The sequence below is a fragment of the Macrobrachium nipponense genome, chromosome 9 (assembly GCF_015104395.2).
Source record: "Macrobrachium nipponense isolate FS-2020 chromosome 9, ASM1510439v2, whole genome shotgun sequence".
NCBI lineage: Eukaryota > Metazoa > Arthropoda > Malacostraca > Decapoda > Palaemonidae > Macrobrachium > Macrobrachium nipponense.
The window spans coordinates 53,163,080-53,190,836 of NC_061110.1; the positions used below are offsets into that span (position 1 = coordinate 53,163,080).

Sequence of the window (27,757 nt, forward strand, 5' to 3'; positions counted from 1 at the left end):
AGTTGAATATGGTGATGGAACCCAGGCCTAGATTTTCATAAGAATGGTTTATTCACTATATGAGGAGGTGACTGGGAAAAAGAAGGCAGACTGCGAAGGAAAATGGTAGCAATAAAATAATGACTCTTTTGTGCTTCTGTTTTCTGCAAGGCTGCACTGGCGCGGACGAAAGTGTCCGATTCTTTCGTGAGTATGTCGGAATGAACACTTAGTGAGCTTTTGTGGTCAATCTTGTAGATTAGAATGCTGACTAAAACGAAAGAGAAGTGATAAAAAAGAGGTTAGTGTAAGGCAAAGGAAAACAGATGTCTTTTTCCTTATAATTATTTGAAAGAAAAACTGGAGTTTTTTTTTTTTTTTTTTACATCATTAGCAATGCTACTAAAGGTGAAAACGATAGAGTTGGCCGTTGTCGGCATCAGTGGCTGTGGGCCCGACAGAAGCTCAAATGAACCAAGGAGACTGAGACTCTCTCTGTATGAGGGAAACAGGAGGCTTCCTCCTATCTCCACGTTTTGAGGGTCCCTCATATTACTGCAGGGCAGGTTAAGCTAGGCAAAGGGCACGTTAGTACTAGCTAGAGTACCTAGTTAAAAGCTAATGAAATTGTCAAATTACTGGACTTTGTTGAGGGATTAGCAGACAGTGACTTTTTAAAGCTTTCGAAACGAATTTTCTTCTGACCTATCCGTTCAGTGCTGTTATAAATGTCCTCGACACATACGTATAGACAAACACAATATATATATATATATATATATTATATATATATATATACTATTATATATATATATTATATATATATATATATGTATATATATATATACATATATATATATATATATTATATATATATATATAATATAATGGTGTGTGGGTGTGTGTGTGTGTGTGTGTGTGTTTGTGTGTGTGTGATTGTGAAATATTTTGTTTAAACAGAATTCCATGTAATACTAGGGTTCTTTTATTAGATATATTATATATGTGTGTGTGTGTTGTACAGACCTAAAACGGAAAAATTGGATTAAAATTGCTGAATGCTTATTTGAAATTTATATTGCAAATGCGTCACGCTTATCCTATTATCGGGACTCGAGTTTTAAAATAAGTGAAATCGAACAGGTCACAGGAAGTCATTATCAGCTAACACGGAAGTACAGTCATGCGGCTGAATGTTGCCAGTCCATCACGATAAATAAACTCAAAGAGAAAGGAGGGCAATAAATTACATTAAAAAATCATGATATCGATTAATTCCTGTTAATAATAACACTTTTTGTTTGTTATTGTCGAATAAAGAACCCTATTCATTGTTCTACAGAAATGTAGGGTTTCTAATCCTCTTCCCGTCGAATGTGGAAATGGCCATAGAATCTGTGGCTGGGCAGGTTTTGTTTCCGCCCCCCTGTTCCCTCTGCCAGAGAGCAAAAGTAACCCGCCAACCTTGATATGACTTGTAAGAAACTAACCTTGATGTCTTGTGAATGCTTTCCCTTTCAATTATTCTGCTCAGCCATGCCATGGATGACAGGAGATACCTGGAGAGGTCTCCGATCGACTCATATTCGCACTGGTCCCATAGTTCCCCTCATTACCTTTGATCGCCCATTTAAATTTCGTTTTAATTTTCCGGTTTGTTTTGCATCTTGGGAAAGACAATGAGGAAGGACTACTTTGACGACACCAAATCTTATTTGATACGTAAGAGGAGGGAAGGATGATAGCGCTGCATTGAAAGAAATAATTGCAAAAAGAGAATTGATCAGAAATTATAAACAGCGATGAGAGATATTATGGAAGATGAGTATAATTGTCTTGGCTAACTCATTTCCTGTGAAATGTCAAATACCAATTAGTTTAGGAATTTTGAAACCTAATGAAAATGAAAAGTTGTTTCATGGAATTCGACCTAATTTAATGTGGAGATCAGATAAATAAAAAGGTGTTTGAAACTTGCGAATTACAATTAATAGAATTTATCGTGAAGAGCCCAATTTGGTTGCCTGAGTCTCATTCATCTAGGATTATGTTTTATCTTTGGTAGCTCAGCGTTGGTAGGCTCCACTAAACGCTCTTCAGTTAAAGGAACAGTGAAACAGATTTAATCTTTGTACGCTTCTGTAAGTGAGTGTTATAACCGAAAAAGTGCGCTGCGAATGCTGCGCTTCCGCTGGTGAAGTTGCTCCCTGAACTGAGAGGCAAGAGGAAACGAGCATGGACGGGGACATATTGCAAGACATGGGCATGCAAGAGGCCAAAACAAAGCTGTATAACTTCTGCCGCGATCTCAATAGTACAAGCCAGTATCACATACATGGTAAGCTGCATTGATCCTTAAGTTATGTTAGACAAACGTTTCTAGTCATTGGGTATATCTGAAATTTGAGAATATGCGGAGTGCATATGATCTTAGCAACTAGATGTACTTTATCACCTATAAGGATAGAGTCTAAGGTTCTTTTTTTTCTGTTGTAGTCACACCCTAAGAATATTAGCGAACAAACATCGAGTTCAAGCCCAACTAAGCTCCAGATCCTGTAACAAGTTGGGAATTCTTTTATATAAGAGCAACCACAATCACTCGCTCGAATTACTTTTAAATCCTTGTTTAACCAATCCTACAAGTTTTTTTTATATGGTATTCTTATCATAATTATCTTTTAGCTTTTAGTAATGGGAGAGTATTTCAAAAGTAAGTGTGGATAACATGAGCTTGTCGAGTGGTGACTGACGGAAATTGCAGCGTTTAAACATCATCCCAACTATGGACGGGAGAGAAAGCGATGGATGGTCACTGTATAAGGAAAAGGAAAGAAAAAAGGAGTCATGGCAACAGAAAATGGGAACTTCTTTTAACAGATTATTATCAGTGTTTATTCCATTTTTCATTGCCTTCTACTATCTTACCCTATCTACATAAATTTGCGGATTACTTTTTTTAATGCAGCGTGATGACGCTTTGCCCAAAATGCACACCTTGATGTCACTATCAAAGTTTTAGTTAATGACAGGTAATGTCATTACATTGGTAACCACAGTGTAATAAAATGCTTTGCCATCTTCGGATTGGTGCGCATAAAACGTTTGCATTTTACTATGAACACTCTGGCGCGTCATCTCCTGTCGTCTGCTAGTGAAGTCTTACGAGCATTCTCGGAGGTCAGGATTCTGCACAGATTGAAAACAGAAATTAAGATGGTGAGAAGACGTGTTAACATACGATGGTATGTTGACTGTTCAGTCTGAAACCACCTCTTACTTAGCGGTATGGTTTCGCTTGCCACCCAAAAAGGAAAATCTGCATTGTGCGAAAATGAATGGAGCCTGCAGTATTATAAAGAAGTGACCAGCGGTTAACCTCCTTTGTTTCTACCAAATGTTTTGAATGTTTTGTTGTCCGGTCAAAATTTATTTCGTCTATTCTGAGGTCTTTCCTTTATTGAAATGTTTCTGTAGTGAACCTTATTTTGTAATCGCAGACTTGTTGCTGAAAATCTCTAAATAAGATATATATATATATATATATATATATTATATATATATTATATATATATTACATTTTTTAATTCCTTAACAGAAACCAAAGAATCAGATGTACAAACTTCGGCGTAAGCACGCGCGCAAAACGAAGCGAGATCACATATAAGGATTCCAGTTCATGCTTAATGTATTTCTCAAATGGTTTGTTTATTTCCAATTAAAAACATATTTGAGGAAGAGAGGGAGTTGCTATTTTGGTTAGGGTCTCTTGAGTGATTGCGCGCGCGCACCCAGGAATTATAGGGACATTAAATACGATTTTGCTACAATTATGTCTCCGTTGTTTCTTCGAATTTACACATCATTTCCTTGTCGGCCATATATGCGTGGATGTCAGTTAACGGGAGGCTTTGGTATGAAAGTTGCAATGTCATCAGCTCCAGGATGTAGTGCGAGGTTTTTCTCGGCAGATGCTGTTGTCAGATCTGCTTTTTTTAAATCCCCATTTAAAGTTAAAAGATCTATTAGGATCAACTAATTTCTCTCCAGTAAATTCTGTCTTCTGACATCAACTTTCCATATGATACATTGAGATTCAACTTTAATAAAAGTGGCTTAAGAAAATGTACAATGCAGTTATTTAGGTTAAGTATAATTTTTGTAACCGTAACTGTGAATAGCAAGATTAAGTGATTAAGTTTTACTCGTGTTTGAATTATGTAGACACTGTTTTCCGCAAGATCTATGTACATCCTTTTCTCTTTAGACTTTGGTTTTCCGGAGTCATTCGGAATGATCGCAGATTTGCAAATTTTTTCCTTATTTTGCACAATATCTCCCGTAAGACTCAAGATTCAATCTTTTCCAATATTAGACTAGAACCTGGCTGAGTTCCTTCTCATTAATTAATATTCGGATACTGTTCACTAAGAAAAACAGCCAAAACAAAAAGATGGAACTGAAATTCCTGCAATCTGTGAACAGGTGCCATCCATGAAGTACCACAGTAAGACTTGGCATGATATTCGAGGCCTTCAAGTGTCTCTCTGTTGGGCGAGTTGTGATTTTAACGTCCACTTTGAAGTTAGGCTGTGATGCACTTTTTTATGTTAATTGAACAACAAGTGTGTCTTCCTCATTTCACCCTGGAGTTTCTTGATTATCGCCTGAGTTGAACAACTTTCGGTGCAGTAAAGGATTTCAAACTTAGGAAAAAGATGAAGTTGATGATAAGCTAGTAGATAATGAATTTTGAGTAAAAATTGATAGCTAGTAGATAATGAATTTTGAGTAAAAATTGATAGGGTATTTTCAAAAGATGGTAAACAATGTGATTTTCCCCCTTAATCTTGGAGGCGCATGCTTCCGAACCTTGATTACAATTATTGTTTTAAGAAATAATTAAGGCTCATGGGAAGGTGGTGCCGCCAGTGCATTTCATGTGGTACACAACAGGCAATGCTGACAGTGTTTCAATCGTCCCTTCATCCCTAATTTCACTCACTTTCTTCAGTCTTGCTGTCCAACCTCACTAACTATCACTTTCTAGGCTAGTGTACTTGTGGAGTTTTCCAGTTCCACCTGAAATCGTTGCACTAACTCTTTATTTTCTGGATCTCTTCCTCTTTCTGTCCAGCCACTCAGAGCCCCTCTTTTCGCTGTCTTCAGCGCTGAATGACAGGAAGGGCCCCAGTGGTTGGTTTGGAAGCCCAAGTTTCCTAAATGATTCAATCAATCAGGCAATAACAAAGAAGAGGTTTGTAGAAATGCTTCAAAGAAATCCTTATTTTGGGAAGGAGAAATCAAAAGTAAGCATATAAAGTTTTCATGAAAGAGATGGACGCTTGATGTGGTATTCATGGCAACAGTCTCTGTGAAAAATAGTTAAAGAGTAAACAAATTATTCTTTTATTTCAATTAGGATGTGCTCTCCACCACGGACAAAAATAACGTGAAGTTACCTAAAAGTCCTGCTGCTGCCGCCATGTGTCATGAAACTTTGTCCTTGATATTACATACTGCAGAAAGTTTTGATTTCCTCGAATTCTTGCGGTATAATTTACTCTGACAGGATATAGTAAATATGCTGCGTAGAGGAAACTAAGTTTTTTTTTTTATTTCATTTAGTTAATTTAAAGCATACTCTTATGTTCTTATTTGACAAGCACATGATGGTAAAGTGAGTTATTCTCTTAACTGAAATAGATAAGATGTCAAAATAGGTAAGGAAACTGGCATAATTATTACTGAATAAGCATTCGGTCGGGCACTGTTTACTGTTTTCAGATTTTTATCCAATAGCGCGTTAAGAACAGTAGGTAGCTACTGTTTTCTATCTAAACTAATAGTTGAAGCTGACCATGGAAGAATTTCAAGGGTGGAGGGATGAAACTAATTCCCCTGAATTGAATGGTTGATTTGATAGTAACTGTGACAGAATCAGACAAGGAAGTTTTAAAGTTTTAGTTAATTGGAATGATGTCCTTCATTACTTTTTACCTCTTCAGGAACGAACGATGGGCGAATGTCGATGTCTTTGATGATAGTCATGCTTGTTTTAGGCTTCGTTACATTTTTCGTCAACCTTGGCGTTATCATTCGCACTATCAAAATCCTCCGCCACGGACACGACAATAAGCCAGCGTTCTACTTTATAGGTAAGTTACCTTTTTAAAGTTTTCGTTTTCTATTACACGTAAAATCTTTCGTTTTCTGTTTTATTTTATGATAAACAAAGTCGGCATAAGATTTTGAGTCATGCTAGGCGTCTCACCAGCCTCAGAATTATGTTCCAGTCAGGGCGAGGTAAATTGCAAGTTCTGTTAAAACCTAATGTGGCTCTGTTGACCTAAGCTATTGATTATTACCTGAGAATTGGCAGCTTAACCCCCCAAAAATTTATGAAACTCAGAAGGGTTAACTAAAGTTACTGTGGGGATATGGATAGACAGGTAACTGGGTATAGTAATGCTTTATTGCTGTTGTTGTTTGAGATTAAGCTGCCCTTATGGCAGCACGGGTTCTTGCTCACAGAGCAGCCCGTAGTACTTTATTGCTCGAGCGCGGGTTATACAATGACAGGTGCGGACGGACATGTAGTACTACCTGGGTCGGATCGACAGAGGTTGACAATTTGTGTTTCTTTACAGACATAAAAGTGATAATATGCACAGATGTAGTCTGTGTGTACACATAATATTTATATTAGCGGAAAGGCCAGAGAACTCTCCATTGAAAGTAACGTCACTTAATCGAAAGTTATACTGTCACTGGCGAACTACCTGATAGAATAAGATGTTTTATCACTTGTCTTCGATGACTGTTGCTGAATAATTCCTTTTTTAATCTGTTTCCACTCATAACAGACAATAGATTTTCGTTTTAACTAACGAATAGATACTGATAAGCCGTCTGGCAATAAACCTCTCTGCTTAGGAAAAAGAACTCTTTTCAACATTATTTTCGGAAACAATACAAAGTTTCTGAAGAGCAAATCAAAATGAATGCCTACTGACACAAGCTTCGCTTGTGGACGCAGTACAGGTTATTCCTCCAAACTGGTTCTCTGTCCCTTTCCTTGATTATCACGAATTTATGAATTTGAAGAAAGGAGCCCATATAAGAAGGGTAACAATAGAATCGATGGAAATAAGCCATGATGTGATTACCAAATGAAGGAGGAAGGAGATTTAATGAATGAGATAGCATCTCAACATGACTCAGTATTCACAGGTAGCCAGCCACAAGGAATACACCGCCAGAGGCTGCCTGACATCCGAGCTGAAGAATCAACCAAAATGTTGACCTGGCAGCTGTCAGTCAGCTTCTCACTATATGAGCTTGCTTAAGACCTCATTCTTTTCCAAGGACCTCATATTTCTTATTTTAGTTTTGTTTAACAATGCAGATATTATTCTCTTATAACTTTATTTGCGGGGAAATTTTATTAAGAGAATGATGTATCATAATGTCATTTAGAAATAATATTGAAGCATATTTTTTAAATGATTTTGAAAACTTTTGCTAAGTTCGTTTATCTTATTCTTTCCAAATTTCTGATTTTTCACCGACGACTGTCTGACAATTACTTCTGAAATAAAGTAGCTCACAGTATTTTGTCTCCAAAAAGCACGGAATTTGTCTAATATCTTTAGGTCATATAAAGAAATATGCATAACCATTAACTTGCACTACAAATACAATTTCCTGCTTCTACCTTTCATTTTTTCTATCTCATCAACCTGAACTTTCTTTTTTCACTTACTCGGGGATTAAGCTTACAAACTACTTTATTGGTGTTATTGTTGTGGGAGGTAGCGATGGGGAGTAGGAAAGGTCTATGGGGGAGATTAAAATGGTCTAGAAATGGGGTTAAATATACAGGAATTTTAGGATAGGACATTTATTATTTATTTATTAGTATGAAGATGTAAAACATAAATAATATGCGTGTTAAACAGTACAGGAAAGTTATTCCTAACAAAATAAAACATTTATTTTAATTTTCGTTGGTGGACAAGGCTCTATTTGACCGTAGATTTTAACACATTTTAATTTATGTTAAAAGTTAGGAATATAATGTTTACAACTTATGCTTGAGGGGAAAGTCTCGTAAGCTGGAGGTCGGATCGTACTTTGTTATTTTCTACTTATCATCTGTCTCGGTTTTAGAGATTTATCTGTTAAAGTTTATGTACTATATGTGTATATTTGATTCAAAAGATACTATGTACCATTCACTTGCCTTCAGTGAAAACGAACCTAAAGATTTATCCCAACTGCAGGAAATCTGGCGCTGAGCGACCTGGCCATCGGGCTCTACATCGTCATCGCTTTCCTCCTCCACTTGACCAACAAGTCGGATCTTTGGCAGAGGAAGTCTTGCACCTTGCAGATAGGTCAGTTTCCTTTTAAGGATAGAAGTGGGTAATATCAACCAGTATTATTATTATTATTATTATTATTATTATTATTATTATTATTATTATTATTATTATTATTATTACTAGTGTTGAACAAAATAAAGCAATAACAAATGAAAAAGGGAGCACAACCATTCAGTAAATATATATTCAAGGCACCAAATAAGTCAGAACATTTTTAGATGACTACTGTTGCACAGTGCCTCTTAAACTGAAGGACATCGGAAGCATCTGTCGTGTACTGTTGCAGCTGGAAGCCTTTGCAGATGTTGCTGTGCTTCAATCGTTTGCTTAGTACAGTACTAGGCAAATATGGGTGCACATATACCCTTTTAGTATATTAACATTCTGTGAATATGGGTCTATGTAGGTTTGTGCTTCTTCGGTCCTTTCCAAACAGTTTGCCATAATGGAAATCTCTCTCACATAAAGAGTTTCAGGAAAAAATTTTGCCAAGCGATTGGCTCCCTAGTTAACCATAAACCTTCTTTCAAATTGAAAATTATATTGATATTGTCGAATAAAAGAATGAAAAGAGAATGTATGAATATAACGAATGGTATGAATACTCAAAATCTCCTGCACACAGCTTGGATGCATTGTATTGTTCTACTAAAGTGTTCGTTAGCACTAGCAGTTGAAGGATAGGTAACAATCAAAATTTTATTATAGAATTATCGAGTGTATCAGGCAATGGACTAAACCATCGTACTAAAACGCAGTCACTAGAAAATGTACGGAGGGAAGCAGTCTCCAGGTCCATTCCTAACACTTTGGGAAGTGACTTTCGAAATAATCATAAACTTTTGTTCAAGATAAGAACTGAGAAAGTCATTCACACGTTGGAAATAAGGCGAGAAATTCTTAGGGTTTTTGTGTCAACTATGACCCACAGGAGAAGACCCTAGAAGAGGTAACTGCCTCATGCTGCAGCAACGGTAGCAGTTAGATTTTTGTACGGGCACGGACTCTTGATTCTTAGTAGCCCGTAACTGGTGATGGGTGAAGGATTTTTTTCTGGAACATCCCATTCGGCTCCAATTTAACAATTGGGCCGGAAAGGAAAAGTTTTAGTGAGAGATAAAGTATTATAGAAGTAAGTCCCAGTAAGTAGGAGAGCGTGGGAAGGAAAGGATAAATTTAGAGTTGAAAAAAAAGTTTGGGACTCAAAGTTCCCTTGAGATGTGATGAATGATGCAATGATTGAATGAATTTTACTTATACACAGGATGGCTGTATGCCATCAGATATGCTCACTTGAGAGTGGCTAAGGTGTGTTGCTCGTCTCTGAACGCTCGTTAAGTTCTTGAGAAGAGGAACGGGGATGGGATGATTAAGTGAGGCAGCTGGTGTTCGGTTGAACATCAGGTGCTTAGTTTTAAAGGTTGGGATGAGGTGGGGTTGTCTGTGGCTTAGCAGAGTCTCTCTGTTTCCAGGTTTCCCTGTGAGAAGTTCAAAGAGAATGATGATTCCATCTACTGTAAGTGTAATTGAGGTTTCACTTACTTTGGGAACTCGGTTGGCACTGTTTGGGCTGTGTGAAGGGGAAGGAGAAGGATGGGTTTGGGAAGGAGGGCGTCAACCTTAGAGGTGGACGACGGTTTGGAACTGGAAGGAGGAGAAGGGAAGGTTCTGCAGCGTTTGGTACTGCTTCTCTAGGCGTCGGCTTGTCACTGTCTATCTTTGGCGCTGCTTTAACTTCTCTTTGCAGCTTTGGCCTAGTTATTCTAACTTATTCATTAGGTTTTGGAATGTGATCTGAAGGTCTTGTAGGTGGTATGGGTTGAGAATTGTTCTTGATTTTCTCGATTATTTCAAGTCGAAACTTGCATTTTTTTTGCTCCATGCATGATGTTGGAGAGAACAGTTGGGGCATTTGCTTTCAACTTGTTCTCCCCTTTTGAAGGCATCTGGGCATTGCTTGCTTGGGTGAGTTTTGTTGCATATACCACAACTTTCTGTGGCTGTGCCGAGGCTGGTATGGTGTCCAAATTTGTGGCACTTAAACCATCGGAGCGTCTCTGGAATGAAGGCTTCAATGGGGAATGATCCCCATATACCAAGAGAAAATTGTTTGGCGATTGCTCCTTGGAAGGTGGCAATGACTATCCTTGTAGGAATCTTGGTTTCTCCAGAATTAATAGTGCATCTTTTTGCATCTATTATATTTTCAAGTTGTAGAATGTGGTCAAGAGGCAGAATAGTTGGATATCTGGAAATGACTGCTTTCTGAAATTTCTCTAATGGGTCTAGCAGTGTAAGAATAGAATTCCCACAAAGAAACTCGTGTATGTGTCTGCTTTTTGGGGTAATAATCATATCACCCACAAGATTTGGTCTAACAGACATTTTCAGAGTTGGATTTTCTTTCTCCAATCTTGCTACTTCAGCATAGGAGGCATTGTATTTTGGAAGAGGTGAGACAGTACATATAGTTACAAACTTGTTAGTGAGAAGGGTTGTTCCTTTTTGTATTGTTTTCCTGAAGGCTTTCTTCTTCTCGCGAACAGTAGTCCAACCCTCAGTATTGAACACAGAAGGACTAGGGCTTGTCATTTCAGTATTTCCATCTTATGAATAGGTTTTAATTGATGTTTTTTCCTCATCAGAAATGTCTTGATGGGAGTTTCCTTCACTGGAATCAGTATCTGTGAATATGTTATCCTCTTCAGGATGGTGGTTGGAAGGGAATGTCCTCTTCGGGAGGGGTTGATGGTTGCACGAGTTTACTCGGCATCTGAAATTTCTGGACTCCATCTATTTCCTTAAAGAGTTTCTTCCCTTCATGAGTACAATAGCTAATTAGCTCCTGGTTAGAGCAATATGTCACTGTTGCTTATTGTTATTATTATTGTTCATGAGTTATCGTTATTTTTGTTCATTATTCGTGTTGATTAATTACGCTTTCATTGAGCTTTATGATTACTTTTTTATATCATTTATTACCATGATTGCATATCTTATCTTCAAAAAGCAGCGATTTTAAGCGGTCAAAAGTAGTAAAGCTGGATAAAGTATGACCTTTTTATGTTACTAACTCTTATCTTGGACTTAAAATCGTATTTTAATTAAAGAGCTCTTTGAAATTTTCAAGAACTTAGACCATTCAATTATCCCAACTCTAATATCCATATTATTTCCACTAATATTTATGATTTAATACTAACACTCCTCTCTCTCTCTCTCTCTCTCTCTCTCTCTCTCTCTCTCTCTCTCTCTCTCTCTCTCTCTCTCTCTCTCTCTCTCTCTCTCTCTGTACGATCCCTGAAGTCGCCATTCATCGTTTGATGTGCTCTCAGATACAGCGAAAAAAAACCGTTGAACAAAGTTAGCTATTAATTCCTGATCTGAATAAAAAAAAATGGAATGCCAGGTGGGCAATTTCAATGCGCTCTGCTCTCCTTGTTTAAGGAGCTTTCTTTAAAAACAGTGTAATTTTATAATAGTAGATAAGGATACTAGAAAAACATGAAATTTCGTTCATTTTTGCTCATTTGCTCGTGTGCCTTCCTTAAATTTTGTATTTTTTTTAAATGACCCTAAGTATTTAAGATGTGCAGCACACATTGCGTTTACCCCATTTTCATTATAAATACCATTATCAAGGTTTTCTTGCTTCTTGACTTGAAACTTTTGACATAATCAAAATCCTTAATTTGAGACTGCCTTTCTTTACTTTCTTTACTTGTCACCATAACGTAGACACCTGGTAAACTATTGCGTCAGGCTTTTAATCTTTGAATTTGCTGTGCAATTGCTTGACAGATGAGAAGATCATGTAAAAGTATAGAGGAGGATGGAGAATCCAGAAGGAGATTGAGAGGGAAAAAAAAGAGGTCAAGAGGCAGAGCTAGACTGGAGAGGGTAAGGAGGAACTTGAGGGAAAATACCTGATTCTATAAAGACGTCAATGCGAAGAGAAAGGTTGCTGTACAGATGGACACCTAAAAAGATGCAAGTAGAGATATAATGTCTCAAATGAATGTCCTGGGTCAACGGAGTACGTATTTTGAAGATTTTATGAGCGATGAACAATAGAGAGGCAGATCTGACGCAAGAGTAGAGATGACTACACTGTTTTTTTCCATCTGTCCATCCGCCTATGGTGTTTGCGCATGGCAACACTGCGTCCCGGGCTGTATATAATATCCTATTTCGAATATTAACGGTGTAATTCGCATACAGTAAATTATTAAAACACTTTTCAGTTGCAAATGTACACCAGATATCCTTTTATTTACCTAAAATTTAGACATAACGTAACTATTTAAGCACGGGACGCAGTGTTGCCATGCGCGACCACCACAGGCGGATGGACAGATGGAAAAAAAAGAGTAGTGTCAGTTTGAGAATGTTTGTGAAAGTGACTTTTGTTTATGCAAGGAAAGCAATGAATGGGCTGGAGAAAAAAATAATTACACGTGTGATGCTGTGATACAATAGTGATAGTGTGACTGTTAACTGACAGGGTGTATAAGGTATTTCTGAATTATGGAAAGGTTCTCAACGAAAGTCTGTGAGGAATAAATGTTTGACTGTATTAAGGTAAAGGATATAGAGGAGGATGTATAAATTTATATCGACAGATTAATGGTTAATGTAACAAGGACGGTATTTGGTAGCATTTTGATTGAAAAAGAAAGGCATTTATGAGAAGGTGGGATAAAGGAAACAGTGTCGACTGAGAACAGGAAGTCGAGTGCAGATCGAGTGTTTGTTATGAAAGTTATGTCACATGTTGGAAATAGAAGGAAAAAAAACTCTATATGGCAGAATAATCTAGCTGATAGTGAGGGAATATAGTGTGTGTAGAGAATATATGGTATTGAAGATTAATGATTAAAAGCCAAGAAATTTTCGGAATATATTAATCACAGGGTGGTTTCTTTGGTATATCTCCAAGGATGCTCGTCATTTTTATGGATGGAGTGGTACTAAACATCACAGGAAGTACAATGGATGTAAGTGCAACAAATGAGTGTGGAATGTTTAGTGCTAACAGATTATGCATTACTGATTGAGACAGGGAATAGAACTGCAAAAACTAGGAGCAAGGGCAGGGGCAAATGGATACCTAGAAGATGGGGCACTCGTGTTGATATGGACAGTGATGAGTCTAACGAGCTGATTCACAAGGATATTTAGAGGTAAATATAATGGATGATGGAAGGATAAGAAAAGAGGTGATTCACACGAGGAACAGCAATAAAGGCAGCTGGATGTTTACGAAAGATTGAGGAGAGACTTGGGGCCTATTAGGGACAAAATTGAAATGTCTGAACCACTGTTGAAACGTTTTACCATAGATCAGGACAAGACAATCTTAGAAAGTCCTGGGTGAAAGAGATGTTTCACTGGGGGCCTTGATATCTAGGGAGTGAATGAATACACGAAAGATACAGGTGAGTGGATTTTGTGGTTTTTGTATTTGTGTCATCTGATCCTAGTCTCTGTAACCATACGACGTTTGTTTCTCATCCGACAGCTGTGGCAGTGACCGTGTGTCAGGAGACGATCTTCACCATCATGCTGATTGCAGTGGACAAGTACCTATACATCTGCCACGCCCTTAAATACCACCAGATCGTCACCATGACGAGGGTGTACGTGGCCGTTCTTTTGTCCTGGGTTGCATCTGTCATTATAGGTCAGATAAGACAACTCTTATTTTGTACTGTTTAAAGATATGCACTAATTATATGAATATTTCGCATGATATACTTACTCTTCACAACCATAACAGTTATATAGTATCTTTCTCTTCCGTGTCAATGACTCCAATTTTTTATGTCAAATCAGTCGGCTGTAATTTGGTTGTTGAGGACAAGGCCATTCTTATTTCATTTTCATTCTATTGAATGTTATGTAGTTGAATATGAATTATTGGCATTATTGTTGACTTTACATTTTGCATTTTAACAACTATTTGTGAATACAAACAAATCTAATCGCAATATTCTACACTTTTAGAATAATCGTATGTTTATATTTATATATAAATATATATATATATATATATATATATATATATATATATATATATATATATATATCTAAAAATCACCATAACGTGACTAGAATATTTTGAAGTAATAAAAGTCCACGCTTATGTAAGATGTATATTAAAAAAAATTTAAAAGACGGGAGCTTTCGGCAACTTGGTCTACGGATCAAGTAGACGAAACCTCCAGTCGTTTAAGAATTTTTTTATACACATCTTACATGAGTGTGGACTTTTATTACTTCAAAATATATATATATATACATATATATGTATATATATATATATATATATATATATATGTGTGTGTGTGTGTGTGTGTGTGTGTATGTGTGTGTGTATGTATGTATTTTTTAGGTTGAACCCCAAAACCCAAACTTTGGTCTATAAAGAACTAAAATTCTCTGGACTGTTCGTCATCTTTTACTTATATGTATATATGTATGAATGTATGTATGTATGTTGATATATATACATACATACAAATATCTATATCTATATATATATTTATAATATATATATATATATATATATATATATATATATATAAGGAATGACGAATAATCCGGATAAATTTTTGTCGTACATTGGTCAAAGTTTAGGGTCTCAACCCATTTTTAGGACCTAAAAAACGTAAAAATAACAAATGAAAAAAACTCAGTAACTTGTTAACATTCATACGGAATTCTTGAAAGCATAAATTCTTTAAGGTTTATTAAGCAAGACTAAGAGTATAAAGGCTTCCAAAACACAAGTCACTTGAAAACAAAACGTACAATAAATATCGAGAAACATTCCTATTTAGGAACTTACTCAGTAAGTTTGGAGACAAATCTTTTAGCAGCAGTTAACAGACCTCGGTGGCTCAAACGGAAAACACTTCAAAAAGAAATATGTAAATAACTGGCTTTAACAGTGTAGATGGTACACACGTACACGTACGTAAGTACCAGTTGCGTGATCGAGATATATATATATATATATATATATATATATATATATATATATATATATATATATATATATATATATATATATATATATATATATATATATATATAATATATATATATATATATATATATATATATATATCTCATCACATCACCGTGATTTATATATACGCATTAAGCTAGAAATGTCCTTTAATATTTAACTCGCTTTACCTCAGAATTAATATATTTTCATATATGTTAACTGAAGGGGTATTTTAAGTTGATAATAATTTCATCGGGAGCCGACGAAATTATTATCAACTAAAAATTCCCCTTCAGTTAACATATATGAAAATATATTAATTCTGAGGTAGTGCGAATCCAATTTTAAAGGACATTTGTAGCTTAATGAGTATATATATATATATATATATATATATATATATATATATAATATATATATATATTATATATTTATATATATATAAATATATATATATATATATATATATATATATATATATATTAGAGTTTCACATATAAATATATATATATTTATATATATATACATAAGCATAAATATACATATATATATATATATATATATATATATATATATATATATATATATATATATATGTTATGCATAATGTGGATAATTGCCTAATGTGAACATTAGGCAGAAAATTGCCTAATGTGTACATTAAGCAAGCAGTTTGCATAAAGTTTACAATTTGTTAACATTAGGCCAAATATGCCTGTTGTTCAAATTATGCAGCTCAATTTTGCCCGATGTGAATACGACTGCCTAATCTAAACATGTATTATGGTTTGGTGTAGAAATGGCAATTAATCCTGCAGACAACCCACGGGAGGTTACAAGAGAATGCAACAGGGTTAATGTAGAGGCAGTTTAAAGAATTCCAATTTATTTGAATAAACACAAACATAATTAATGCAATATCAGTAAAAGAGAAATAAGTCAATAGATCTCAGGGTTCAGTTGAGTCGAATCAGAAATTTTTGCATGATCTGCCCGGGTGATCGCGTGAGTTGCATTTAAATTTTTTTCTTAGGCAGCTGCATCGTCCTGATGTACATTGAGTAGTACATTGGCACTTTATATATCCTTGCCCATCAGTGGTTCTTGCTGTTGCTGTTCTAAGCGATAGGCAGATATCAGGAACCTCTTCAGACTTTATCAGGGGCTGTTTGATTGCACTTATAGATCAGCTGCTGTAAATTTTGGTCCAAGAATTCCTTCCCGACAACCTACAGTGTATAGTTCATCTTGTTCCCAGAGGACGACCACTAACAGATTTTTAGGATCTGTTGGACCATGATCGACATCCGGGACCCTCAGCGTAGCACACTGACCAAAGGATAATGGCTTAAGTGACAGACCCAAAGTTTCGAACAACATTCGAACAACACTCTAGTTACAGTGGTTCGTCTTCAATTCATTCTATTAGGCAAAATACCCCCCTCGCCTAAATAATTGGAGATTAGGCAATATATATATATATATATATATATACATATATATATAATATATATATATATATATACATATATATATGTTACGCATAATGTGGATAATTGCCTAATGTGAACATTAGGCAGAAAATTGCCCAATCTCCATATTAGGCAATTTGTTTTGCACAATGTTGACAATAGGCAAATTACTTGCCTATTGTCAACATTAGGATTAATTGCCATTTCTACACTAAACCATAATACATCTTTATATTAGGCAGTCGTATTCACATCGGGCAAAATTGAGCTGCATAATTTGAACAACAGGCATATTTGGCCTAATGTTAACAAATTGTAAACATTATGCAAACTGCTTGCTTAATGTACACATTAGGCAATTTTCTGCCTAATGTTCACATTTAGACAATTATCCGCATTATGCATAACATACATATATATATATATATAGATATATATATATATATATATTAATATATAATATATATATATTATATAGTATATATATACACATATATACATATATATATATATATATATATATATATTATATATATATGTATATATATTATATTCTTTATAGATATAGAATATATATAATATATATATATATATATATATATGAGTAGGGGTTACTCTAAGTATAAGCAGTACTTTCAAAGGCTTGTAACAAATTGTAGTTCATAGTTTGATCCGGTTGTTTTCCAATTTTCTTTGCCTATTTTCCCTTTTGGGGCTAGATACTTGCTGTACGTTTAGTTTTAAGTGATTTTCGTTTTATAGCTTTTATTTAATAACCTTTAAGGAGTCAAAAAGTGTGAGAATAACTGCCATCTTACGCACATGCTTTCTTTTTCAGCATATAATGGCTTTTTACTTTCCATGTTTCTTTGCATATTCAATCCAGTGCTTCACTTAAAGGATACTAGGCACAATAATCTCTTCATACGTTTTCACCTTAGCTTCCATGTACCCTCAAATCCTCCTCCAGTCTGTGGCACATACATTGCTGCTGTCCTCACTTCACCTGTGACTATCCTTTCCTTTCTAGGGATCATACACTCGATAGTGGCAGATGTCAAGTATTTTATTTACAAGTCTGCTTATCTTTGTAGTTGTGTTTATTGCAGACTACTACTCTGTTTGAAATCTAGCCATTTTCTTCTGTCTCCTGAAATGAAAGGATTGACTCTATTCGCCATGCTCTCATTGGTGTTCATTTTCGTTACAAAATCTTTGTTCCAGAGAACTTGCTTCTATAGCGTTTCATCTTTTTTTTTTTCTTCCACGCCAAATTTATACCATTGTTTTCAGTGACATGTGAAAATTCCTCTGTTCACCAGTACGTATGCTATACATATTTTATCCAATTTGACGAAACATAAAAGCTGCCCCAGGACTTACGCAGAATTTGATGTAGTACTCATCCTTTAGTATTTTGTCGGGAGATTTCTTTACAAGTGCTTGTTTTTATGTAATATTGTTCTTATATGCTACATTAACTCCAAAAGTTTAAGTAGATGGGGAATATCTTTGAAATTTTCATCATATGGAAGTGCAAGCAAGTTTTGCGTGCTGGAAGTTCATTGTTCTACTATAAAAAGTCCTTTTTGCCAATCTCAGTGCATTGTCTACTACAGAATCAGGATACTTCAATTTCTTGCCTATGTTCCTAATCATATCTATTTTATCCTCAATGTATTCAGGACTGTACATGCGCCATGTGGAAACTGAAATCTTTCTGCTTTGCCCAGAGTAAACATGTACATCGGCACAATTATTGGTAGATTTTCTGTACACACTGTATCAAAACCCGACGCTAGTTTTGTATATTAGGCAGTCCAGAAAGGCTAAACAACTACCCTATTCTATTTCCATAACGATTGTACTAATTCATTCAACTTACACACCCCTTACTAACTCTATGTATTAGGCAATACAAAAAGGGTAGGCTACCGTCATTTCCCATTTCCGTAGGGGGTTTTAATGAGCTGACAAGTTCATGGAATTTCTCAAAGAAAATATTTACATTTCCGTTTCCTGCAAATACATACTACGTCGTCACGAAGAACGTGATCTCAGTCGCTAACGAGTGAACAGATCCGCCTAATTCATCTCCCCACTTGTCAGGTGAGAATATTTGATTTCTAACGTGTTTAAGTTCGTCAGTAATGTCACCCCATCATATGTATTGCAAATGTCTACCATTCTGGATCAGCCCTCAGAAAAGACCTTAATCTTAAATACGAAACCCCTTGGATCTACACTCATTATGTCATCGATTGTGTGATACATAATTTATATGTAAAGCATGCATTTACTGGTCACTTTTTACCTGATATGTATGTAATTATAATAACCAGTGTCCTCCTAACTTCTCGAATTCTTCAAACTTTATGGATATGATTGTTGCAACAACGCCTTAGATCCGAATGCAGGAATATGAAACATGCTGATGTCCGTAGCAGGATTCGAATACGCATCGCGAGTATCAGAACAACGTCATGTTGCTGATCTGACCAATTGAATTGGTCAGGCTGGCAACGTGACCTCGTTCTGATGCTCTGGATGAAGGTTCGAATCCTGCTACGGACATCGGAATTCATCGTATTCTTTCAACTGGGTCTCAGTCTGTACTGACAAGCATATCCGAAAAGTGCGATAAATTCTAGAAGTGGTTATATATATGTGTATATATATATATATATATATATATATATATATATATATATATAATATATATTATATATATATAAAACACTTTTTAGAAGAATGCCTCAAAAAACAAGTACTACCAAAAATGTAAGGATTCGGGAGATGGACTCTGCAATCGGACCCCTTCCCTCTATCACAAGATTTTCCTGGAGGAAAGAATCACCAATACGAAAAACGACATCTTCGTACTACGCAGAGTGATATATGGAACTCAGTCTAATCTTCGCCTCCTCGCTACGGACCACATATACAGGTATCTGATTTCATTCTGTTCCGACATTGCTGCCTATAATAGCGTGACTCGTTCCAACAGACTTTTACGCAAGTTAAATAACCTAATAGACAATAGCGCATGGAATAATCTTGAGCAACAAGACAAAGTTTTAAACTTATCCAACACCCCCCTTACTGTAAATCAACATTTAGTTTTAAATTTAGGCTTATCCTTTGCCCTTATGCCAGACCGCAAAAACAACCTAGACTTCATAGTGGCTTTTGATAAATTCATATCTGACAAAAACTACAGCCGTGAAGAGATATGTTTAAAAGGAGTGTTACTAAATGCTTTAACTGACCTACATAAGAAATATCCTGTTCCCCGCAGATTCATGATAGCCATCCACTCGCTAAAAAAGTTAGATGTTATAATAAGTAGATCCGACAAAGACGGCAAAATCGTAATAATGGACAAAAGACTTCTATCTCGACAAAATCAACCAGTTCCTTAGCGACACAAGCACTTACGAAAAACTGACGAAAAATCCCCTCCAAAACGTTCCCACAGAATTTTTACGGAAACTAAGATTATTTGGCCAAGACAAAAAGAATATTGAATTATTAGAGAAATTTAAAGTAATTAATCCTAAATTACCCTACTTTTATGGCCTTCCCAAAACTCACAAAGACAATCTTCCATTCAGACCCATCGTTTCATGTGCCAGAGCTTTCAATTACAAAATTTCTAAATGGTTAGCTGGCCTCCTTTCCCCTTTTTTAGGCACTTTTTCTCCCAGTCACATTAAACATTCGGAAGATTTTTGTCACAAATTCAGAGAAGCACATATACCACTTCACAACATAAAACTTTTAAGCCTTGACGTAAACTCCCTATTCACAAAAGTACCAGTACAGGACGTTCTTCAGTTTTTAAGGGAAAAATTATCCCCCTATTCAGATCATTTTCCATTGGCGCTTGACAAAATAATAAAGTTAGTTGAATTATGTGCATCTAATAACGTATTTTCATTCGGGGAATCATTCTACAAGCAAAAATTCGGGTGTAGTATGGGTAGTCCTTTAAGTCCTTTTTAGCCAATCTGTACATGGAAAACTTTGAAACTACAGTAATAAATGCAATAAAACCCAAAAACATGCTGTGGATGAGATATGTGGATGATATCCTAACATTTTGGGATAATAGGTGGGGCACTTTTAATGAATTCCTTTCAAAATTAAATGCATTAGTGCCCAGCATCAAATTTAAATTTGAATGGGAAACAGACAACAAAATTCCTTTTCTTGATGTTTTAATAATCAGAGACACGACAGAATACAAATTTACCATATACAGAAAACCAACGTTCTCACTTTCATACATTCACTACTTTAGCTATCACGACATTACTATCAAGATAGGTGTAGCTAACAACCTGTTCTTAAGAGCCTTACGAATTTGTTCCCCAGAATCTCTGGAAAAAGAATTTGAACTAATTCTCAAGCAACTTTCGTCTTTAAAGTATCCTGACCATATAATTGAGAGAGCAATTCACAAAGCAAACGTAATTTTCTACCGACCCCCTAAAGACAAGACCAGAGATACACCCAACAATAAAATAAGAATTCCTCACCTGGACACGATTAAGAGAGTAACCCACACCCTGGGAAAATCTAACCCTTTTGCATTTACTTACCCAAACACCTTAGCCAAATCCCTGATTAACGTCCAACAAAAGACATCTCCCAAGGACTCTGGGGTATACGAAATCCCATCCCAGGACTGTGACCAATCTTACATCGCATTTACAGGTAAATCACTTCCCCAGAGACTAATACAACACAAACGGTCAGTTAGGTATGGACAACAGAACTCGGCTATTTTCAACCATATAAATTAACATAACCATAGAATAAACTGGAATTTGTCACGTGTAATTTATAGCAGCAACTGCCGGTACAAGAGTCAAATGATGGAATCGGCCTTAATAAAAGAGAGGCAGGTAATGAACATCTCAAAAGGAGCATGGATTTCAGATACGATCGACAAGGTTTTCATTCAACCAACACTTAAGAAGATTAAAGGAAGATTATCAGCGGGGGTGACCTAAATTGGCTTGCCTGTGGATGGGACCTCTTGGTATAAATACCACCTTTTCTGTAAACTTTTCTCATTCATCTACCTGAAGAGGGAGACAGCAGTCTCTGAAATATAGTACTTTTCTCTCTATATTTTGGTGTTTTTATGGGCTCCTTTAATTAGATGGAATTCTGTTGTTACAGAACATTTTACCTGTCATATATATAATATATATATATATATATATATATATATATATATATATATATATATATATATATATAAAATAACTAGATTCTAAAATCTCGTTCTTCTATTTTAAAAAGTAGTGATGGATCCGGCGCCTGAGGCAACTGGTAACACATTCTCTCTCTCTCTCTCTCTCTCTCTCTCTCTCTCTCGTCCTCTCTCTCTCTCTCTCTCTCTCTCCTACGACACAACCCCCCTCCCCTACCCTCCATTATCTTAAGGGCATCAGATCAGGCACGGAACATACAAAATGTGCATTTATTTAAAACAAAGTATTAACTAAATTAACTCATTTTCTTAACTGAATGATTAAATGAAATGTTAAACTCAAAGTCCAAATAAATCAAATAACTAACATTAGTTTAGCCATAACATTAGGCATAGTCAATATGGTCAGTACACCAATTAAGTCACCATATTCAATACCCCTTGTCTCGGATCAGTTCCCCTTTCTCCAGAACTGCCCATTCAACACAGTATACACAACACTTCTTAAAAGATGCTTTGCAGAAGCCACCTTGGCTCCTCGTCTCTCTTGCACAGGTCTATCATTCTTGGTAATGCTACATCTCATTATGTAGGAAAAAGCTTGCACGCACGTACGAACTCACACGCATTGTCCACTTGTCCACACCCAGGAACTGCCTAGAACTAGATTCATAAGTAACCTCTGTATCAAGCGGTCATAGCAACAGGACATGCACGCCGCTCAAAAAGACATGTCAGCATTCCTAAGCTCGTCACCTCGAACACTGTCTCTAAGGGAAGTTAAGACTTCTCCACAGACTTCTCCACATCCTAAGAAACGTCACAATACATCACATTACAACTGTATTTAAAATATATCATAGCAAATCCATCTTTTATGTACATATATAGATATATATATATATATATATATATATTATATATATATATATATATATATATATATATATATATATAATATATATATATATATATAGGATATAGTATAGATATATTAATATATATATATATATATATATAATAATATATATTATATATATATATATATATATATATATATATATATAGCTATATATATCTATATATCATATATATATATATAATATTATATTATATAATATATATATATATATATATCTATATCTATGATATATATAGATATATATATATATATATATATAATATATATATTATATACTATATCTATATATATAATATATATATATATATATATATCTATTATTTATATCTATATATATAGTATATATATATATATATATATATTATATATAATATATAATATATATATATCATATAGCTCTCTCTATATCTCTATATTAATATATATATACTATTCTAATATATAGAGCTTATATATATTAATATATATATCCTATATATGATAATATATGTAGATAATATATATATATATATATATATACATATCTATATATATATATATAGATATCTATCTATTAGCTCTATCTATCGATATAGATATATTATATAGATATATATATATATTCTCATATATATATAGATATAATTCTATATATATCTATATAAGAATATGATATAGATATATATATATCTATATATATATAGATATATATTATTGGGGCTTGTGCCTTGTATGATAAGGCGGCCCTATGAGGTAATGTTAGACTTGCGATAATCTTACGCTAAGTCGGTTGGTATTGCACTTCCATCTTCAATGGAGTGTTTTGGGGTTTGTAGATCACTTACGAAGTCGGGATTATCTTCTTGTTTATGACGAGGATGTGTTTTAAACTCATGGTGAGGAGGTTCTTGTAGAAAACACGAAGTATAAAAATATATATATTCTTCTGAAGTTTTACATGCTGAAGATCAGATATGATTGTACAAGTCTTCTAATAACGATAGCTTGATCGCTTCTGCCAATGATGATGGCTACTTCTGTTCTCTCTACATGATAAAGCTTAGGTAAAGAGATACAGGTCTTCTAATGACGATAGCTAACTCTGTTCTGCCTGTTCTACATCTCTGTTACAAGTTATGAAGGAAGCAGATAGTAGCTCGAACATATGAACATACTATCAGATGACATAGTTACATACGAACACACAATCAAAATGAGACACGCTAGAGATCACGTAGGCCGCTTGAGCTATAGGTCACGTGTTTGTCTCAAGCAGGAAGCTTGGACTAAAGTTTATAAACAATTGAATGACTACAGGTGACGGCATGTTATCTTAGCCTACATACTTATTGTATAACGTCTCTTAGCGTCTCTAGTCTGATCACATTCCTGCAAACAATCTGGTTGACCTCTTTAGTTTTAGTCTTTTATATATATGGACTAACATTCCATATTTTTATTATGTAAACACTTACATTAGCTCGGTCAGCTACCAAAACCAACTACTGAATATTACTCAAACTTGACTTGCATTTGACTTATAGGAGTGTGATACAGACACTATGTGAATATATATATATATATATATATATATATATATATATATATATATATATATATATATAATAAGTAAAATAAAAATTCATGGTGTACATGAATTGATTCAAGTAATAAAATATAAAACAATGATATTGGTAAATAATAGTGATCACGTGATATATAATGATACAGTTTTTCACTCCATCTCATTAAGATACATATGCTACAGAAAATACTAATGTACTCTGATAATTGCATAGAATGAAGATTAACATGATAAAAATCATATTTTAACTGATAAAAATTTCATATATGAATTGATAAAATTATTAATGTTTATGCTGATTGATTCGTTGATTTTTATGCTAACTGTTATATATCTGATTCATTAATCCATACACTAACTCATATATAACTGCAGATTGATTATAGGCTACCTGATTTGTTTATACATATGTATATGGATTCATATAATTATGATTAATATATGTGCACTTTAAATAGATTCCTATTGCGTACACGCAAAGATATATTTCGATTCTGTTATTTATGATCATTTATATATAGATTCCGATCCTGTGCGTCACGCAAAAAAATATATTTTCGATTCTGTTATTTATGATCTTTATATATATAGGATACATGACCGAGGTTATACTACTTCACATTTAACTAGCTTTCGAACCACTTTTCGTCCATTACACAGTTCCAGACAACCACCTATAGCCAAATGAAACGGCCTATTTCACAGGGTTAAAACAAGGGGAAAATTTGCCTGGGCGGGTCCAACGTTCTATTTTGCGCTCATACTTATTCTCTGCATCCTAAGCTACACGATTACGTTCGCGATGAATAAAAAAAAACATCCCCAGCACGAGTCCTTCGCCAGCAAAGTAGAGTTGAATATCCTTCGGGTCGTAATTGTCGGAAGTATGTCCCTTTCGTAGTCGATTTCCGACAGTCGCTGGAGCGTTCCGCATTAAAACGAGATTAACGACGGGATACGGTGTCGGTCGAAGAAGTCCATGATGGTGCTTATTCCTTTCACATTGTAGGCGGTTGTTACTCGACTGCCGTCGTCCGCAGCGACGAACGATTTTTTTGAAGTTGCGATGTGAAACTCTCGTACTGCAGGATACTGTAACAGGTTCCATTAATCAGCCTGCAAGTGAAATTATACTTGTCACAAGGGCAAAGTAAAATTCAGACGACATCCAAATACAGGGGAGGGGAGAGAGCCATTTAGACCAGACTTAACCCCACATGAATTCGCTGATATTTTGGAATTCAAAAGAGTCCGCTGTACAAAACTTTTTTATCCATGGGCATTAACAATGAGTGAACCTATCCAGTCTATGATGACTTGTAAAAATATCCATAATTATAAAAAATAAATAGATATCATTACGAATCTCAAAGAAAATTCGATATTACTGGTAGTAAGTTACTAGACAAAGAAGTGGAAAACGGAGCTATTTGTAAGATTGCCAGGCAACATAAGAGTCAAAGAGAAGATTAATCATGATTCTGTATTTCTCTATGCTAACTGAAATTAAGTTGTGATAAAATCTGATCCTATGTGCCCCTAACAAAAGTTTCATATTTAATTTTCTCGCGCGCATCCTCTGAGGTTAATTTTAAAACTTTATTAATAGGTAGGAGATGCAACGAAAAAAACCCACTATGTAACTAATTTCTAAATAAACTTTGGGGTTTCAAGAAAATGTGACAGTTTTCCCATGAATGTTTTACTTGAATTGTAATAGGCTAATGTTGCAAGTAAATATTTCATATCCACAACTTGATAATTCTAAATGTCCGTTTACCCATGTCATAAGCTGAATTATTGACTCTAATTGTCTATGAGGTTCAGAAAAAAAAAAAAAAAAAAAAAAACAAAAAAAAAAAATTAATTCATTTGATGTTATAGAAATTCTATTTCCTTATTTTGTTTATTAATTTTAAAATGATTGCAAGTTGCATTGCGCATACCGATAGACACTTGTACCTAACGTCTGCCTTGCCCATGAGAAGTTCGGGCTAAGCATTCCTTTATATAAGTTATTATTTGATTATTTGTCTCTTTTTGATAGATATATATAGATATATAGGATATATATAGATATATATATATATATATATATATATATATATATATAGTATATATATATATATATATATATATATATATAATATAGTATATATATAGATATAATATATATATATAATATATATATATATATATATATATATATATCTATATATATATATATATATATATATATATATATATATATATATATATATATATATATGTATAGTATATATGCATGTATATATATATATATATATATATATATATATATATATATATATATATATATATATATATATATATATATATATATATATATATATATATTGTGTGTGTGTGTGTGTGTGTGTACATCGAGCTACAAATGTCATTTAATATCTAATTCGCTCTACCTCGGAATTAACCCTTAAACGCCGGAGCAGTAAATAAAAAAAATGACTCCCGTATGCCGGAGGGGTTTGGAAGTGAGCGCGTAAGCGGAAAAAATATTTTTTTCAAAAAATCACAGCGCGCTTAGTTTTCAAGATTAAGAGTTCATTTTTGGCTCCTTTTTTGTCATTGCTTGAAGTTTAGTATGCAACCATCAGAAATGAAAAAAGTTATCATTATCATATATAAATAATGCGATATGATAGCGCAAAAACGAAACCTTTCATAACATATAATTGTATTCAATCGCGCTGTGCGCAAACGTTGAAGGTAACAAGTTACTTTTTTTTCGTTGTAATGTGCACTAAATTGCGATCATTTTGATATATAACACATTGTAAAAACGATAAAAGCAACACAGAGAAAATATTATCACAATATAATGCATGAATTCGTAACGCGCTTACGTAAACACATATTTTTTTTCAAAAATTCACCATAAATCTAAATATTGTCCTAGAGACTTCCAATATGTTTCAGAATGAAGACAAATGATTGAATATTACTATACTGTAAGAATATTAGCTTACAAATGCAGTTTTCGGCCATATCTGACGAGCTAAAGTTGACCGAATGTCGAATTTTTTATATATATATTTTTTTATATGCAATTATTTCGGAAATAAGAAAAGCTACAACTTTCAAATATTTTTCGTTTATTCTACATGAAATTGCGCACATTTTCATATATAAAACTCTATGAAATGCCTAATATG

General features: G+C 34.4%; 1 protein-coding gene across 6 annotated transcripts in view; it reads left to right on the forward strand.

Annotated features, from left to right (window-relative positions):
• The window catches only part of LOC135218543 (muscarinic acetylcholine receptor gar-2-like), a 70,965-nt gene that overhangs the window by 36,804 nt on the left and 6,404 nt on the right, over nt 1–27,757 (forward strand). Inside the window, exons 1-5 of one of the 6 annotated variants that reach the window (XM_064254918.1) lie at nt 1–190; nt 2,045–2,317; nt 5,988–6,137; nt 8,265–8,378; nt 13,888–14,049. The exon at nt 1–190 is cut by the window's left edge and continues 106 nt beyond it. In XM_064254918.1, coding sequence (XP_064110988.1) covers nt 2,215–2,317; nt 5,988–6,137; nt 8,265–8,378; nt 13,888–14,049 — 529 coding nt within the window. In that variant the 5' untranslated portion in view covers nt 1–190; nt 2,045–2,214. Of the gene's footprint in view, nt 191–259; nt 281–2,044; nt 2,318–5,987; nt 6,138–8,264; nt 8,379–13,887; nt 14,050–27,757 lie in introns of those variants that run through there. The other 5 variants (XM_064254917.1, XM_064254920.1, XM_064254921.1 and 2 more) reach the window with 5 other exon arrangements.